Below are 18,220 nucleotides of genomic sequence, written 5' to 3' on the forward strand. Positions count from 1 at the left end.
GAGGCTATTATTGAGCATGGTACTTAGCTGGGGTGCCAGTTCATTCTGTAGTTCATGTAGAACGCAGCCTGGGAAGTTGTCAGGTCCCATGGATGCTGCGTTCTTGGCTTTGGAGAGTGTATTCTTTACCTGTGCAGTCGTGATTACAGGAACTTTGCATTCTTCCGGTATAGAGATGGGTCCTTTAGGGGATGAGAGAGGGGTAAAGTTAGCACTGAACCTATCTGCTAGGACGTTGGCAATATCAGTTGGTTCTGCATATTTAGTGCCATTGTGCTGTAACTCAGAGCAGATCTGAGTGTTGCCACTGAGATTCTTGACATGGCTATAGAATGCTTTGTGGTTGTCTTTAGAATCAGTGGTGATTTTGATTTCGTAACTTGCTTTGGAGGATTCTATGAGGGATCTCAGCTTTTTACTGAGGCTGACCATGGAGTTCCTTCAATCATGGGATTTTACTCTTTTTTGCAATAGTTTTTTTCTTCTGTTGTAGAGTTTGTTTATAGCAGGGGACCACCAGATTGGCTTCCTTTTTTTGGAGGATAGCATCTTGGTTCTGTTAGGAATTGCATGATCCATGCACTCGTGTAAGTGCTTATAAAGTGCAATTGTATAGGATTCAGCAGTCGTACCTCTATTGTCCGTCAGCATGGGTGTCATGAAGTTTGCCACTTCTGTCTTGGCTTTGGAGAAATTTTTTATGGTGGCTTCCCTAATGGAGGGTGGGGGTGGGATGTGGATGTCTAGGGTGATTTGCTTGTGGTTGGATCTGACCAACGAGGAATTGACCTTTGGTGTGGAACACCGGTTGCCCATGTTGGTAATGACCAGGTCTAGGATATTGTTACTATTATTATTATTACTGTTAGGACTTTGGTTCTGCCCTCGAAACTGACACGGCCATTACCAAGCTCGCACCAGCCAAAAACTTTCAGCTAAGACATACCCATAATGCCCCTCTCATAGTCTCTTCAGATCAAGTTTGCCCACCCCTATAGTATAGAAATAATAAAAGAGACAGTAGGAGGCTCTATCTGAGCAAATACCTTAGCTAAGGAAATCCTAAATTCCACCAGGAGTCCAGGCAGGGGGAAGGAGGGCGGGAAGTAATGAATGAATAAAGATCTACAACACATATGGAACATTATGGTAAGACATAACTTCTTTATCTGATGCTGTAAATCTTTATTCATTCCTTACTGTTAGAACCTTGTCCCCAGCTACTTGAGTCCTGGGTGGCTGTAAGGAAGGATATTCCTGAGCACCATAGAACCAAAAGATTCTCATCCCCTGGAGGCCAAATCCAATTTGTAATAAGTGATAAAGGTATGAGGTCTTGCCCAAGTGGCTGCTGTGCAGATATCATCCATAGAGGCTCTGGAATGAAAAGCCACTGAAGTAGCCATCGATCTAGTCAAATGAGCCTTTATTCTGGAAGGTAAAGACACTTTATTTTGATGGTAGATGAAGGTAATGGCATTTCTAAGCCAAGAAGATAGTCATTTTGGGACAGGCCTACCCAATCTGGGTCCTGCAAAGGCCACAAACAATTGATACATTTTTCTGAAAGATTTAGTTCACTCCAAGTAAAAATGAAGTTGCCTATGAACACCAAGGGTATGCAAAAGATATTCCCCTCTATTTGAATGATGAGGAAAGAAAACCGGCATGTCAATAGATTGGTTATTTGAAAAAACGGAAATGACCTTGGGCAAAAAGGATGGGTCAGTATGTAAGGACACTCTTTTCCTATGAAAAGTCAAGTAAGGTCTCTTGACTCTCAAAGCCTGCAACTCAGATACTCTTCTTGCTAAGGTAAGGGCTACTAGAAGGTAAGGGCTACTAGAAGTAGAGTCTTCCAAGACAAAAATTTCATATCACATGAATTAGAAGGTTTGAAAGGAGGGTTTGTTAATGACTGAAGCACCATTGTCAAGTCCCAAGGTTCTATAGGGGGCTTGACAGCAGGTTTAACATGTAATACTCCTTTCAAGAAGGTTTTGCACAGTTGGTGTGACATAACAGAAGAATTATCAAATCCATTATGAAAATTTGTGATGGCTTTCAAATGCACAGTAATTGTCGATACTGAAGCTCCTGCATGTAATAGGGTAGTCAGGTATTGTAGGATCTTTTGAATAGGCATGGAGTAGGGGTCTATGTTATGATCTTTGGCCCATGTAAAGAACCTAGCACACTTACTAGAACAAATTTTCCTGGTGGAAGGTTTGTGTGAAGCCAGAAGAATCTCACAAACAGGCGATGAAATATCTGGTAGCCTGGCAATCATTGGAATTGGAGAAACCAAGCTGTGAGCTTGAGGCTGTGGAGATTGGGGTGAATCAGTCCCGGAGGGTGAGATAGCAAACCCTGGGATTGATCTAGGATCCATGGGCTGTGAATCAGATGAGGCCATAGGAGGAACCAGACTTGACGGAGCCAATAAGGGGCAATGAGGATCACTTTGCTTCTCAACCTTTGAGCTTTCTGGAGGAATTTCAGGATGAGGGGAAATGGGGGAAAGGCATACAGCAGACCCAGGGGCCAATCTTGCATCAGAGCATCCCTCAGTGACTCCCCCTGAGGGGGGATCAGGACAAAGTAGCTTTTGAATTTGTTTAGGGGGGAAGCAAACAGGTCGCAGCAAGGCCTGCCCCAATGGTGGAAGATCTGATCCTCTATATAGGACTGAGGGACCACTCGAGGTATCAGAATGTTTCTGATCAGACTGTCCGCAATAAGGTTGGAACTCCCAGGAATGTGAGTTGCTATAAGAAAGAGGTTGGAAGCCATCGCCCAGTGCCAAATTCTCATGGCCTTCTGACACAGGGGGTAAGACCTGGTTCTGCCTTGTTTGTTGATGTACCAGACGACTGACATGTTGTCTGATTGAATTGCAATGGTCCTGGAAGGAAGGGATGTGTGGAACACTTGCAACACTAAGAGAACTGCCCTCAGTTCCAGGACATTTATATGCAAATTGCCCTCCATGGGGGACCAGGTGCCTTGGACTGTCTTTCCCTGGAAATCCCCCCCCCCACCATAGCAGGGAAGCATCTGTGATCACCGTGGCCTTGGGCTGGGGAAGGCAGAATGGTCGACACCAAAGATTTGATTCTGGCTTCATCCACCAAAACATTTCTTTCTTGCAAAGGATTGTAAGGCGTATCATGTGTTTGAGTGGGTGGGTTAAGATTGACCATTGTGATGAAAGGAGCCACTGTACTAGTCTTATGTACAACCTAGCCAGTGGAACTAAGGTAATGATTGCTGCCATAGATCCCAATAGCTGTAGTACAAAGTGTGTTGGTACAAATGTCTGTGGAAGGAGGACTTGAATCTGGCTTCTTATTTTTGAGAGCCTGTGAGGAGGAAGGGAAGCTTGACAGGATGTTGTGTCAAAGATCGCTCCAATAAATTCCAGTGCTGCTGTTGGGGACATTTGAAATTTGTCCATGTTGATCGTGATACCTAAGCAAAGAGTAAGGCTTTGAGTGTAAGAGAAGCTCTGAATGAGAAGATTCCTGGTCGTGGCGGTAAGGAGCCAATCGTCTATGTATGGAAATACCTGAGCTACTATGACTGCCATACATTTGATGAACACTCTGGGGCTGTCAAGATACCAAAGCGCAGTATCCTGAACTGATAGTGATTGGCTCTCAGCCAGAAGCTGAGAGATCTCCGGGAGCGTTTGTCCATCTTTATGTGGTAACACGCATCCTGAAGGTCTATAGAGCACATCTAGTTGTCCTTCTCCAGAAAGGGGAGGATGGACTTTACCATGACCATCCAGAATTTTTGAGGATTTATGATTTTTTTTGTAAGCTGAGATCCAGGATTAGTCTCCAGTCCCCTGTCTTTTTTGGCACTAAAAAGAACCTCGAGTAAAACCCAGATCCTCTCTGGTCTGGTGGGACTGGCTGGATGACTCTTTTTCTTAGCAGCTTCTCGATTTCTAAGGCTGCTGCCTCCCTCTGACTGGGTGGAACATTGGGGATTCATTTGATGGGTCTGGGAGTAAGATCGAATAGGATATGGTAGCCTCTGGATATTTTTCTCTGCACCCACGTATCTGTTGTTATGCGTTGCCAGGCCTGAGGAAAGCAATCAGGCCACTGTTCAGGAGCGCTGGTAGGGTCGGCCAGAGAAGGAATCACTAGCACCCTGGTTGCACGGACCCCCTCTGCCCTGAAAGGGGCGTCTTCTGGATGAGTTTCCCCCTCTGCCCTGGGGGGATTGCTCACCACGAATGTCATGAAAAGATTCTTGGGACTTCTTGAACCACAATTTTCCTACTCTCTGCTTCCTGGAATAGGATCTCTGTGGAGAGGTGGAAAAATGTATGCCCACAGCAGACAAGGTCTTTCCTTCCTTCTCACTACGTGATAGTGTGTCTCTTACTTTGGGACCAAAAAGGGAAGATTCGTCAATAGGCGTGTTGAAAAAAGGAAGATTTAAAGGGGTCGGCAAAATTACACAAACGCATCCAAGCATGCCATCTCATGACAATGCGGCTGCTTGAGCTGCCCCCTCGGTGGTGTGAGAGATCAAGCGGATGGAGGAGGTCGAGACAGATTCCAGGGTAGCCAGCTGAGAGGCAACAGTGTCATGCACCACGTTAAGCAGAACACCCACCAAAGAAGCAGATATTTCTGATATTAGGTCTCTTTGGAGGTGAGTAAAGTGTGCCAGATAGTTCAGCAATCGAATGGCAAAGATTGCTGAAGCATAGGGCCCACTTCCGCAGTCTGTCCATAGCCCGAGACTCCCTGTTCGGGGGATGAACAGTGGAACTATCTTCCATCAGTTCCTCTTGGTGGCCGCCACCATGACCATGGAATCAACTACTAGCTGCTTGGTCCAATTGGGCTGGTCTTCGGGGCTGGATAAAATTTTGTCTGGACTCCGGGGGACAGGTTCTATGTTGTCCAGGGCCTTCCAGGCATGCTGCACAATCAGTTTAACAAGCCCATCCGCAGGTGGGGTCACTCAGGAAGTAGATGGCTGAGCACGGAATTCCTGCAAGAACATCGATTCCTCCAAAGGACTTCCAGTCTCCCCTCTGCGTGATGATCTCGGGAATGTCTCCAAATGAGATTTCTTTCAGGGGAGACTGTGGGGACCCTTCTCCCTTATCGCAAGCAGTGTCCTCGGTGATTGATTCCTCAGGGGACTCAAGGTGTACTTCCTCTTGTACCATTTCTTCCAGGGTTGCTCCCAAGTTGAATCTTCTAAGGAGGACTCCGGGAAGGCCTTGCGGCTCCCATGCTCGGGATCCCAGAGTAGGAGGATAGGATAGTTGTTTGCTAGAGGGGGTTCTGGTGTCAATGCCAGTGGTGCCAACTGCAAGCCTGTTGAGGCAAGGACCCTCTCCATCACCTGGAAAGCAGGCCCGCCTGAGGAGGGATGGGAGCCCGGAACAGAGAAGGACAATCTCAGAACCAGGGTCACACCCCACCTCAAGGAGCCCACCTCCAGATGAGGACCTCTGAGAGGACTGGTAGCTGCCAGGGGAACCATGGCCGTAGACAGCGCCAGCGAAAAAATAGGCGTTGAACTAGGAGCCACGGTGCCAACAGCCCAATCACTGCTCCGAGAGTGCGCCAGTTCCAATGGAGCCATTGCACCAAGAGTAATCGGTGCCAACAGGGGAACCACTGCAGTCAGAGCCAAAACAGTATGCACCAGGGTGGTCATCGTACCAAAGACTCTGGGCCTGGGAAGAGGCTGGAGGAGGATACACAGGTGAATATGCTGTGAAAGCTTCCATTCCAAGGAGGAAGGAAGACTTAGCAGGGGTGGGCAATCCTCTAGCTGCCAAAAGATGGTCCACAACCTTCACTACATCATGTTCTGAAAGACTCCTGGTGGATCTGAAGGAAGCTGCCGAAGGAGAGTCAGGTCTCTCGAGAAAGAACTAAACTGGTGCCACAAAAAGGGGTCATAAGTGAGAGAATATCTGGTTCTGGGAAAGTGTTTGACCTTCGGAACTGACGGTGTCAGTGTCTGTGGAGCCGTATAAGATATTGGCACCGTGGCCGAAGATGGTGCTGATGCACGTACGGTAGTCGGAGCCTGAGTCAAGACCAAGGTTGGCACTGAGGAGGATGGTGCTGAAACTGGTACAGTGGTAGGAGTCAAAATTAAAGGCAGCACCGAGGGAGAAGACATGAAGCTGGTGCCGAAGTTGTCTCCGCCAAAGGTGTGGGAGAAGCTCAGTGTCGACTCGGTTCCGAGGAAGACGGAGATGTAAGAACTGAGCTACTCCATTTCTCTCTATTTTTCTTAGACTTAGGAGGTGGTAAGACCTCCGTCCTAGAAAGAGCCTCCGAGATGGGAGTTTTCATCATACCCTTTAGAATCAGCTTGTTCTTACCCTCAGCCAAATTCTGGTTGTTGAAGGTGGAACAAATATCACATGGGGCATTGATGTGGTCAACGCCCAAACAATAAACGCGCCAAGCGTGACCATCTGAGTTGGGCATCTTACGCCTGCACTTATCACACTGTTTAAATCCTAAATTTAACTTTTTCAGACATCATGAAAAAAACACTAGTCCTAAGCAACAAGATAAATACCAAAAAACAACAGTAAGGTTAGGAGAAGAGGGTTTTTTCTTTTCTTTTTTTTTTATAGACAGATAGAAAAGTGAGGAATAACAACAATGGTATAACAACAATGGTATTTAGAAATACCACAAGTGGTAGGAAAGGGCCTAGGGGAAAGGGACAGTACCAACGATGGTATAAAAGAAATTACCAAAGGTAGAGGGTAGGATATAGAAAAAGTTTATGAATTTACAGACGAAAAGAAGATATTTAGGGTAAACTGACTAAAAAGGGGTACTGATATAGATAATCACAAAAAAAACTTACACTTAGCTTGAGAGAGAAGGCTTGGCACGTCTAACGAGGAACGCGGCAAACGAGATCTGAAGAGACTATGAGAAAGGCATTATGGGTAGGTCTTAGCTGAGAGTTTTTGGCTGGAGCGAGCTTGGTAATGGCCATGTCTGTTCCGAGGACGGAACCGAAGTCCGAACAGTAAGGAATGAATAAAGATTTACAACATCAGATGTTATGTTTCTCAAACTGTGGGCTGCCCGAAGTAAAGTTCCAGTAAACCACATTCTTTTTCTCTTGGTATATAGTCAAAAAACAGTTTTAAACACTACAAACAACAGGCAGCTCTTTCCTTATAAAATCCATAACTGAGTTTCCAGTTGTTACCAAGTATCTCTGCATGAACACACACACACACACACACACACACACACACACACACACACACACACACACACACACACACACACACACCTTCCCCATGCTCTTTTATGGATGTAGTTCTTTTTTAAGCACATTTGTTAAATTATCAGATAAAATGTAGACACACATTCATTAACATAAGTTAATAAAGTATATTAATACTTTTTCATTTACATATATTATACATTACTTGTAGATCTTCTTTCTAGTCACTCTCATTCAGTCCAAGACTACATAAATTGTTCAATTCCTGCCTTCCCTTAAACTTCCTCCTCCTCCTCCTGAACATTATTCTACATGTATTGGTCCCACAAATTCCATTTGTTTCTATGTAGTTTGATTTTTCCCCTTTCTAAAGATTCCATTTCCAGTTCTTTTGTGTCTTTTACAATCTGCGGTACTTCAAATACTGTTGGTTTAGATTTTGATTTCCATTTTGTAGTAACTGCTTTTTAGGCACCTAATAGAATTAAACTTATTAAGGCCTTACTGTGTTGAGACAATTCAGATCCGGTGTCACAGCTCAAAAGAATAATTTCTTTAGTTACAGCCATTGCTCCCCCCAGTATTTCTGACAATTATGTAGGAATTTTTTAAATCTACCATCTCATTGAACTGCCAAAAACATGTTCCCAGTTATCTCTTCCCCATCAGACCTCCAACATTTGCCAACTACCAGAGGAAAAATTTGTTGAAGTCTGCTTGGGATATAAAAATACTTATGCAAACAATCAGCAGTCCTAAAACTTCTGGACTTTATTGCATAATTTGGAACCATACGTTGTCCTCCCATTGTTCCCTTGGAAATTAATTTCCCAGTCTCTCTTTCCAATGTTTTCAAACAGCATGTGATTGATTCTTCTATGGATGTAGCTCTTAATCGGAAACAATAGGTTCCAGGAAATTTTAATGTGACAGTTTATCAGTAGACCAGAACATAGCAGGTTTGAAGGGAGAACTCAGTTTTTAGCTAGTTCCTCTCTTCAGCAGTTAATTCCATAAGGCTTCACAGAACTGGGTTACTGCTCCTCTTTTTGTTTTAATTAACCATATGTAGCGACCTGGGGAGTCTTAAAGTAGTCTGTTCCTAGTTCATCAATAAGTTTTCTCTTAACCTACCTGTGTAGATGGTTCAGGAAGTTCAGCTTTAACTCCTTGTCTTTATAGTTTTGGGAGTTCAAGCCACAATATATCCAGCCAGTGTGTTTGCTAAAATATCTTCCTTCAGATGTTCACTCATGCATTGTATCTCAGTGCAAAACTAAATTCTAACCACCAACAAGCCACTGAATAACAAGAATAAGAGGGTGGTGTAAACAGCAAACAAGCTTATCATGGTAGAGTCAGGAATAACCCTTTTCCTAAACTACACACCAGTGTGACATATGGTGCAGGTTTATCTTATTTGAGGTTGGTATACTACCAAGAGGGTATTAAATGTGAGCAGGGGTATGAGTATTCAGAAAGAAAATCCATAAAATCATGCACACCCTGTCAGCGGCTACAAAAAAAAGCAAACCAGAAAGAGAAAGATACTAATAACAGGACAGATCAGCATTCTTCAGGCAAAGTAAGTAATTAACAGCACATATTATTCAGAGCACTGCTTAATAAGATTTTTTTTTAGCTAAATAATTCCATCAAACAAATGTACTATAATCCTTCTAAATAGTTTACAATGAAGCATTGACTTGACACACCACTTAGAGGCAGGTCAACATGGAATAGCAGGCTTCCAGTGCACTTCCATGAAATGTGCTGCTTTACTTCTCACACACCCAAATGAATATAATCCTCCACTCCCCCTCAGTCCTGCACTCACACTAACACCACAAAAGTGAATACTGTGTCATCAAACCATTTCTCGGCAAAATGTCTTGGTGAGGCCTATTGTTGCCATCTAAAATAATGTTTTCTTTTTGAAGACTTATGCTCTGAATTATATACAGCTGATTTTCAAACTTGTTAAAAAGTAGAACATTTTTAAAAAAGGTATTTTCATAATAGTATTTTTATAATAACTAAGTACTGTAACATTTGAATCTGATACTCTCGCGTTACTGTATTCTTACCTTTTGCAGCATTTACATTACCAAGATTCCTTGGCATAGACCATAATTTGGTGGTCATTTGCTTTTCCTGGTCTTTGCAGCTAAAATACCACTGGAATACAAAAGTTAACATGACAATGATCTGGAGTCTAAATTTTAACTACCGAAGCTTCTTTTCAGAAAACTACGTAGCTGAAGTGAATACTTTACAAGATTCTTATTTAAGACCCTGCAGAAAGAAACATATTCAGATAAATGATTATAGTTATGATGTGTCGTTTTCATGATCTCCAATAGTATTTTGGGAAAACAACGGGATACTTTGATTTCTTTTTGCCCCATCCCACTCACACATGAGCCAGAGAAGCCCAGGGGCACATACTTTGCCCTTGCCTTACTTATTCCCAGTAGTAGGAAAGGTGGCGACACCCATCATACCATTACATTGCAGGTTTTTACTCTGCTACTGTCCTCCCCAGTATTTGTTTATAGTTTGCTACTGTCCTCCCCAGTATCTGCCCACTTCCCCACCAACTAACATACAATGATGTTACTTTGATAAGGGCATGTTTCCACATGTACCTGCCCCCACCAGCACCACGTACTGCTGTATGTCTGCTACATTCCCTCTCATCTTCACTTGGGGGTTGACAGACAATGGAAAATCTCATGCATATTTAATCAGATGAGAGGTCAGTTGTCCTCACGCCATGTGACAATTGCCTAATTTATAAAAAGTGCTCATTCTGTGGCACTCAGCTAGCATGATTCTCACATTTTTGGTATTGGCCATATTTGTATTTATTCTGTTCAACATTGACCAGTATGGTCCTCTAGCAATGTTACAAAGGTAAAAAGGATTTCTATCTACCAGCTCTTCTGGGATTTAATTCAGTGGTTTATTATATATCAGTTCCATGGGTTTATCCTCATATTTTTAACTCCAAAGCCTCTGGAACCACTTGACTGGGGAATTCTGTCACTATCTCCAACACACTTATTATTCTCCCTTGCTGTTATTTGACACTAACTAATGCACTTTTACTGTGTAGCTTCTCCTCTGCCTTAACCAAACTACCATCAACAGACACCCTGTTCAAGAAATAATTTGTTTTCATTTTAGCTCCTTGGAAGTAGTCGAAAAATACACATGTAAACCTGCTTTTGTATATTAATATTAAATTACTTTGTAGTGCTACATATTCACTGTTTGTATTCTTTGTTTATGCTCTTTATTCCTGCATTCTCAAGACTTGTCTGGAAGAGGAACACCATTATAACTCTCAGATGGAGTCACCACACAGAGAACCAACAGTAGCAGGTGTGTTTCATTGACAAATTGATGTATTATTTACCATTCTTTCTCAGTAAAGAATAGCTGAACTCATATGAGGAACCATGCTTATCTTTTAGCAGCTGAAGTATTTATTTCCAGAGAATGTTGTATTAATTTGAGGTTACGTTTATGGAACAAATTCAAATATTTTAATAACATTGCATTGTGCTTGTACACTATGTAAGCACATGAGGACTGGATGTCTGGTTTGCATGGCTTGTTTTTGTCTAAACTAGATTAATCTGTAGCATGTTCAGTCCCATTTAGCAGTTTCCTTTTAATCTGCTGTTGATTGGTACACTTAAGTTTCATAATGCTCAGTTTTTTTCAATTGTGTCCTCTATATGGGAAGTAAAAAATATATATATAAATTAACTGGATGCAGGAAACTGTTAACGTTTACAATAAACTGATGAATTCTACTGAATTGTTTCATTTCAAGAGTCTGTGACTAAGCTGCCCATATAATGTTTATTGTCATGTGTTTCATAAAACTTGTATAGTTCACCAGTGTCTTTGAATAAGAATCTGCTGCTAGAAAACAAAGCTTACCTTTTTTCATTGTTCATTGCTCTGTTTCTCTAGCAGGAAGGCAGCAGCTGTCCTGTGCAGTTGATCCATGTGCATAAGTCATATGAGTCTAATGTACTGATCTTTTTTAAAAGCATAGTTAATGTTTATTGTTTACAGTTCTTCTTGCCCCTTGAAACCATTAATCAGTGTTTTCTATTATAAATAATTTGTTTAGTTGCTTTCTCTGTCCTTGAGGAGTGATATTACTGTTGCTGTGCGCTGCATTGGACAGTGTTTTTGAATGGAAGATCACATCCAGCAAAGTCGGGAAATAAGTGCAACTGACAAAATTAAATAGCTTAAAAATGTTCATGCAAAATATGTTTCCTAGAGACCATTCAAAGTTTTTAAAAATGTAAATATTATCAAGACATTGAAGACTATGAGTCCCCAGATCCTTGTGCTAAAACTAATGCAGATGAAGTGACACAAGGCTAGGCACAACTTAGACGGTTGTGATGAGGGGAAAGAAGACTCCTCTGAGGAAAGGGTGACGGAGAAAAAGGAATTGTTAAATCCCTCGTGAGGAAAACACTTGAGTATTTCTACTACAGGATGTAAGAAGCAACTGAAAAAATGTGAAGGAAAGGATCTTAACGGTGGAAAGAAGAAAAGCAAAAGTCATTCACAACACTGAGGGTCTCGATGGCTGCTTTGGAAGCAATAACTAAAATATTAATTTCAGGTCATTCCAATGAATATGATGCACATTTGTCAGCAGATCAGAATTATTTTATCTTCCAGTGCAGATCTTAGCCAGCACAGGCCTTTCTTCCACAACCATTAATAGATTATTGAAGGTTAATGAAAGAATATTACCGACTTAAGGAACAGGTACAAGTCCAGACACAGGTACTTTCCACCTTGTGACCAGTGCACATCCCTCAGTCAGGCAACCTATCAAAGCAAGTAAGCAGGTCTTCCCGGTTTCATTGATATGCCCTTCAGATTCCGAAGTTATGAGACTACCTCTCCATTTTCACCTGAGAGGAAGATTCCCACATGAAATGGATTAAATTCTTTCTGAAGCCTCATAATAACATGGATGACCAGCGGTCCCTACCTTCAGGATTGCCCTCAGAAGATATAACCTTTTCAGAGACTTTCAGTTTAAGGATGGACTATCATCATTGCAATTAAGAAGAAAGGATCATCACCAAAGATGAAGCATTAGAAAATGTTAAGGTGGAGAATGGTCCCAGTGGTGAACCATCTAATTGCCTAATCTTAATGTTATGACTATAACAAACTAGTATGAGTAGCCAGACTTACCACAGCCAACTGTCAAGAAAGCACAAATGGTGTACAGAACCCACTTAACATACATAACCTGAGTAATGACCAAGAAGCCAACTGGTTGTGAGATGCATTCCCAGCTACTTATTCTCTAAATAAGTCATGACATTGGCAGCCTTACCCTGATAGAAACTGAAATGGTGATTGAGTTACTTAAGAGGAACCTATATTTCTGATACCATTGTTGTAATGTCAGTAAAGTGCCTAAAAAATATAATTCCATGTCAGGAAACCATTTTAATACTGGTTAATGACACCCTGTAGCCACTGCAAAATACAAATTACAATGTAAAGACAATTGATTTAGTTGCCGTTGCATTAAAAAATATATATGCCAAAATGTGCCTGCGACATTAGTGATGTATCTCTGTGAGCTTTACAGCTGTTACCATCAGGTAATAATGTTCATTTAAAGGCGCTACCATAATTGGACAACAAGCTGACTTAACAGATGCATGTAGCAAAAATGGCACTTTTTATTCATCCTTCTCTGCATATTATTTATGACCTTGAGAGGAAGGGAAAGAACAAAGATGTCCATGAAAGAGCTCCTAGTCAACTAAAACATGTAGTGTTCCAGAAACTTCCCAGCATCCAAGAAATCTTTTATAGAAGGATGTAAGGCAGGTGAGTAGGCTGACCCTCAACAATTTAAGACCCTAGGTAGATAATATGTCACTCCCTCTCAGTCTCTTCTCTGTATGCTCTTCTGTCTAACTCCTAGCATAACACCATTATAGCAGGATTTTTAGTGGATGCTAGAAACTGTTAAAATTTACAATAAACTGATGAATTCTGAAATTAATTTCTTAATGATATACTGTAAATTTCCCCAACATATCTCTACCATAAGGCGTGTGAGACATAACATCACATCAAATGAAAGAAAGTTTCCTTATTATCTGATACAAGAGCAGATAAAAGCATTCAGTTGATTTGCCCAAAATCTCCACTTGATAACAAGGGAGGATTTTTATTCCAGATTAAACATAATACTCAAATAACAAGGCAGTAGGGCTCTGTCTTGCATCTAAGTCTTATGATCACAAATGAGTCAGAATGTTCATAATGTTATTATTATTAGTTATCTTAACTTTATATTCATGCACCCTAAGTATAGGGAATGGAATTTTATTGTATTCCCTATAATGTATACTCAGGGTATGCTTATGTCATCTACTTCTGAAGGAGCTCATTTAGCTATAGATAATGATCTAAAGTACTGGTATCAGCTGATATCTGATAATAAAGTTAAAAATCTAGATTTCTTAAAACAAGAATTTGATCTAAGAGAAACTTGCTGGTTAGAGGTTCAGATCTTTAGACAACATCTCATTGATAGAATAGATCTAATGTCTATAACAGTTAAAGAATCTATTCCAAAACTGATTGATTACTTGATATTATATTTACAGCATAAAGTTTCTGATAAAGGTAAACTTTCATATATACATAAAATTATCAGACAAGAAACTTTTTACAGTGTAGATTCATACTGGAATTATTTCACCTTTATTAATGGGGACCCACCAACTCAACAAGATAAACAATATATATTGGAATCTGCTTATAGAACTACATCTTCCATTGTCTGGAGACTTTATACATGGAAATTTTTACATAGATCTTTTTATACACCTTTGATGATGAATAAAATAAATAATAAAGATAATCTATGTAAGAGATGTAATGTAGAAATCAATGCTGATTGGGCTCATATGTTTTATGACTGTATGAAGTTGAAAGAATACTGGAAGTCAATTAATGAATTTTTGCAGGCTCTTTTTACAGATAATTTCATTATTTCTAAGTCTCTTATATTATTCAACACACCTGTACCTCAATGTGTTAAAAAGATTAAGCTTCCCTTGTTATGGTCTATCCTAGCAGTGGCCAGGAAAATAATAACTAGAAATTGGATTTCAGATACACCTCCTTCGTTCAATGAATTTAAAAATGTTATGAATATAATGTGCCATATGGAAATAAGCACAATTAGAATGAGAACAACTAGAAAAACATCATATTATATTGTATGGGATAATTTACAAAATTTGTTAAAAAAATTCTAATTTCAATAGCATGGTATTTTAGTTTAATTAATTGATCTGATTGTAGTGGATGTCTTTGTAAATACTTCAGTTGTTTTGTTGAATATTATAATAATACCTATTTTTAATTACTTGTATAAAATTGTTATAATATTTCTCTTATATGTTAAAACAATAAACCTGTTTTGAAAAAAAAAGAATGTTCATAATGTTAACAGTTCATAACTCTTCGACTCAGAATGATTCTTGGATGATTTTTATGGTTATGGGCCAGTATTTTGTAAACTGATTTTTGAGGAGATTGCTGCACAAAGTGCTGCAAAGCTATCACACATGTATTAGGCTTTGAACAGAACCAGCAGCCAGAACAAAGGGCCACATAATTAAAGACAGGTGTGGCAATAATGAAATACACTGCACTGGGTTGCCTATGGAAGGAGCAGTTCTACAGTAGGGTATGTGTCCAATGTGAACATCACAGCTATATCAAGCTAGCATGGCGAAGACAGTGTTTGTTCACATGCATAGTATAGTTCTGCATCTCAAGCATATCCAGGGCAAAGCAGAGAGGCTAACAAATGAAACATTGTGGGTGTGCACAACAAAGTTCCAGTCATTTCCATCTTATAAATGGGGGGGGGTTGGGTATATAGGAAAAAAGAAAACAGCAAGCAGAGGAAAATATGCAAGGGTAGCTGTAATGTATGAAATGTGTTGGGTGAAGGAAGGGTAGATCTGATGTTGTCATTTTCATTTGTTCCTTAACCTGTGGGTCTCAGATCCAACCTTCAGATCCAACTCGACCGTTTCCCAACCTAGAGATTCGAAGCTCAAGCTCCTCCTAACCTACCCACATTGCCTCATTCCCTCAGACTACCTCAGATCTTGTTTGTTTGGTCATAGAGTAAGTATCGAGGTGGTGTTGCTCCAGACCTCCTCTGGTGTTTTTGGGTGAAGTAAGTACTGTCAGTCAGTTTAATGACCTTATTGTTTCTCTTATTATGTTTCTACCCTGTTTTTTCTTTCTGAGAGCCTTTAGCATATTTCAGTATATTCTGGTTATATCTTCCTTCCCACTTTCTCTCTCTCTCTTTCTCTCCTTCTATAGCAAAAAAAAAAAAAAAAAAAAAAAAAAAGCTATTTATGTATGGCTGATCCTAAATCTGATACTAGCTCAGACAAACCATCAGGTTTTAAAAAAATGTACTTCCAGTGGGCACAAGTTCCTATTATCCGAAGCCAGAAAACGTTCCTCCTTATAGGTCTTCTTCCTCTGCCTCTGAGCCTGCCAGAAAGTTCCAAAATCTTCGGCAATTTCTTCAGGCATGGATTCAGATGGGGGTTTTGTTAGCTCTGTTCCCAACTGGATCCATGAGCAGACTTTCCTCTTTCTGCCCTGTAGCTCCTTCTATAATCCAACTTTTGGTATCAGAGCTTGTGAGTACGTTGGTCCCAAGAACAGAGACATTGGAGCCAATAGTTATCCCTTAATTTCCAGCCTCCACTACATGCTCGGCTCTGACTGCGTCATTACCTAGCATGTCTCAGAGCTGTAGCCTCAACATCGAGTTGGGAGGTTGACCCTGACTCCTAAGTTTTCAGAGCCGTTGCTCCTCCTCGGTGCCTCAGTGTTCAACGGCTCAACACCGACTCCTCTTTTGGAGTGGAGAATTCTGGGTGCTCAGGAGGTATCTTTTACAATAGCTTCAGCTTCTGAGGGATGACTCTAAGGTACTCAGAGTTCCTCTGCCACCAAAGTGCTGGAGATGGTTCTCTCTCATCCTAGCAGAGCCTCAGTTCTTTCTCCTTCGGCACCACTTTCTACCCCCATGGAATCTGTGTCTGAGGCCTGTTGACTACCATGGTGACATATGGCCCTAGGAAACCTCCAACCCCTTCCATCAGTGGAACCCCAATTTTCTTCCAACACCTCCTCAAAGCAACCCACCAAGGAGGTTCCTCAGAAGAGACTGTGTAAAAGGAGGCACTTAGATTCCCCCAGGAATCAATCACTACTGACACTGATTTCGAGAAAGGGGAGGGATCCCCAAGATCTCCACCTGATGATTTTTCCTTTGAGGATATCTTAGAAATACTCCACCAAAGAAGTGATCAGTCTACCCAAAACCCCACTCCAGAGAAAACAGTGCTGATGGAGGCTTTCATTTCCTGTCCATCTACATCCTGGATCCCCCCCCCCCGCAGATGCTATTATTGACCTTGTATCTACCAGGACATGGAAGGAACCAGACTCTGTGGAGCCCATCTTGAAAAGGGACAACAAGATTCTTAGTGAACCCACAGATAAGACACATTGGACAAAAGGAATTTCAGTAGATGCCATGGTGGTTGCGGCAGCCACTAAGGAACTGGCTCAGGATACCTCCACTGTTCATCCTCCTAACAGAGAATCTATGGCTATGGACAAGTCTGGCAAGAGAGTTTATTCTTCAACTACCTTTACCTTATGAGTATTAAACTGTTTATCCCACTTTACTAGGCTACAGATGAACCTTGTCAAAGACCTCTCTAGGTGTACCCCAGAGTCCATGTCTGCTGAGGAACATAAGACTTTTTCCTCCAGAATGGCCACTCTACACTTGATATCTAATGCATCCATGAGGTTAATTTTCCACACTGCAGAGGGCGTCTCTAGGGTGGCTGGTTTGAGCATTGCCATTAGGCATCATACCTGGATGCGGCTGTGTGACTTTGAGTGACCTTTCATGGTGTCATTTGTCAATGCACCTTTTGATGGATTGTCTGTGTTGGACCCAACAGTCAGAGACACACTATCCCATAGCAAGAAAGATGGGAAGACCTTGTCTGCCATCAGAATCTGTTTTTCTACCCCAGAAAGGTCCTTCCGCAGGAACCAGTGTGGGGGAAAAAATTGTGGTTCAAGAGATCTCAAGGTCATTTTCAGGAATCTCAGGGAGACATCCCCCCAGAGACGGTTATAATGGTAGATGCTGCCCCTGTGGCAGAGGTGGTCCAGAAAACTCGGAGTCTCGAGATTCCTTCTCGGACAAAAACCCTTCCAGCACTACTGAATGACTGCCAGACTGTCCTTCTCTGGAGGCAGTTGGGGGGTGTTTTCCTTGCACCCAGAATTTTAGGCAGCCATTACTAATAACCCATGGGTGCTAAGGATTGTATCCAGAGCATACTTCATTCCCTTTTTGGAAAAACCCAAACCAAAGACTCACCTCAACGATGTTCCACACAATCAGAGGGAGATGGCAGCTCAAGAAATTTCAAAACTGCTGCAAAAAAGAGTCATCCAGGATCAAATTGGACTGGGTATTTACTCAGGATTCTTTTTAGTACCAAAAAAAGACAGGGGACCTAAGGCCAGTCCTGGACCTGACATCCCTGAACAAGTTGGTAAAGAATTCAAAATTCAGGATGGTCATGGTCTAGTCCATTTTACCTTTTTTGAGAATGGATGACAGCATGTGCTGTATAAACCTGAAGGATGCATACTACCACATCAAAATGCACAGACATTCCAGGAGGTACCTTCGTTTCAGGCTAGGTGCCAGCCATTATCAATTCAGATTGCTTCTGTTTTCTCTCACCACAGCCCCAAGGGTGTTCACCAAATGCATAGTGATAGTCGCAGCGCATCTCAGGCTGTAGCCATT

At 41.4% G+C, this 18,220-nt stretch overlaps 1 protein-coding gene across 1 annotated transcript in view; it reads left to right on the forward strand.

Annotated features, from left to right (window-relative positions):
- The first annotated feature begins 10,561 nt into the window (after window positions 1-10,561).
- The window catches only part of LOC122813186, a 222,643-nt gene continuing 214,984 nt past the window's right edge, over window positions 10,562-18,220 (forward strand). Inside the window, exon 1 of the mRNA XM_044085359.1 lies at window positions 10,562-10,638. Within this exon, the coding sequence (XP_043941294.1) occupies window positions 10,605-10,638 (34 nt within the window). The 5' untranslated portion in view covers window positions 10,562-10,604. The remainder of the gene's footprint in view (window positions 10,639-18,220) is intronic.

This window comes from Protopterus annectens, chromosome 10.part0 (assembly GCF_019279795.1).
Source record: "Protopterus annectens isolate FY-2018-M chromosome 10.part0, PAN1.0, whole genome shotgun sequence".
Lineage (NCBI taxonomy): Eukaryota > Metazoa > Chordata > Ceratodontiformes > Protopteridae > Protopterus > Protopterus annectens.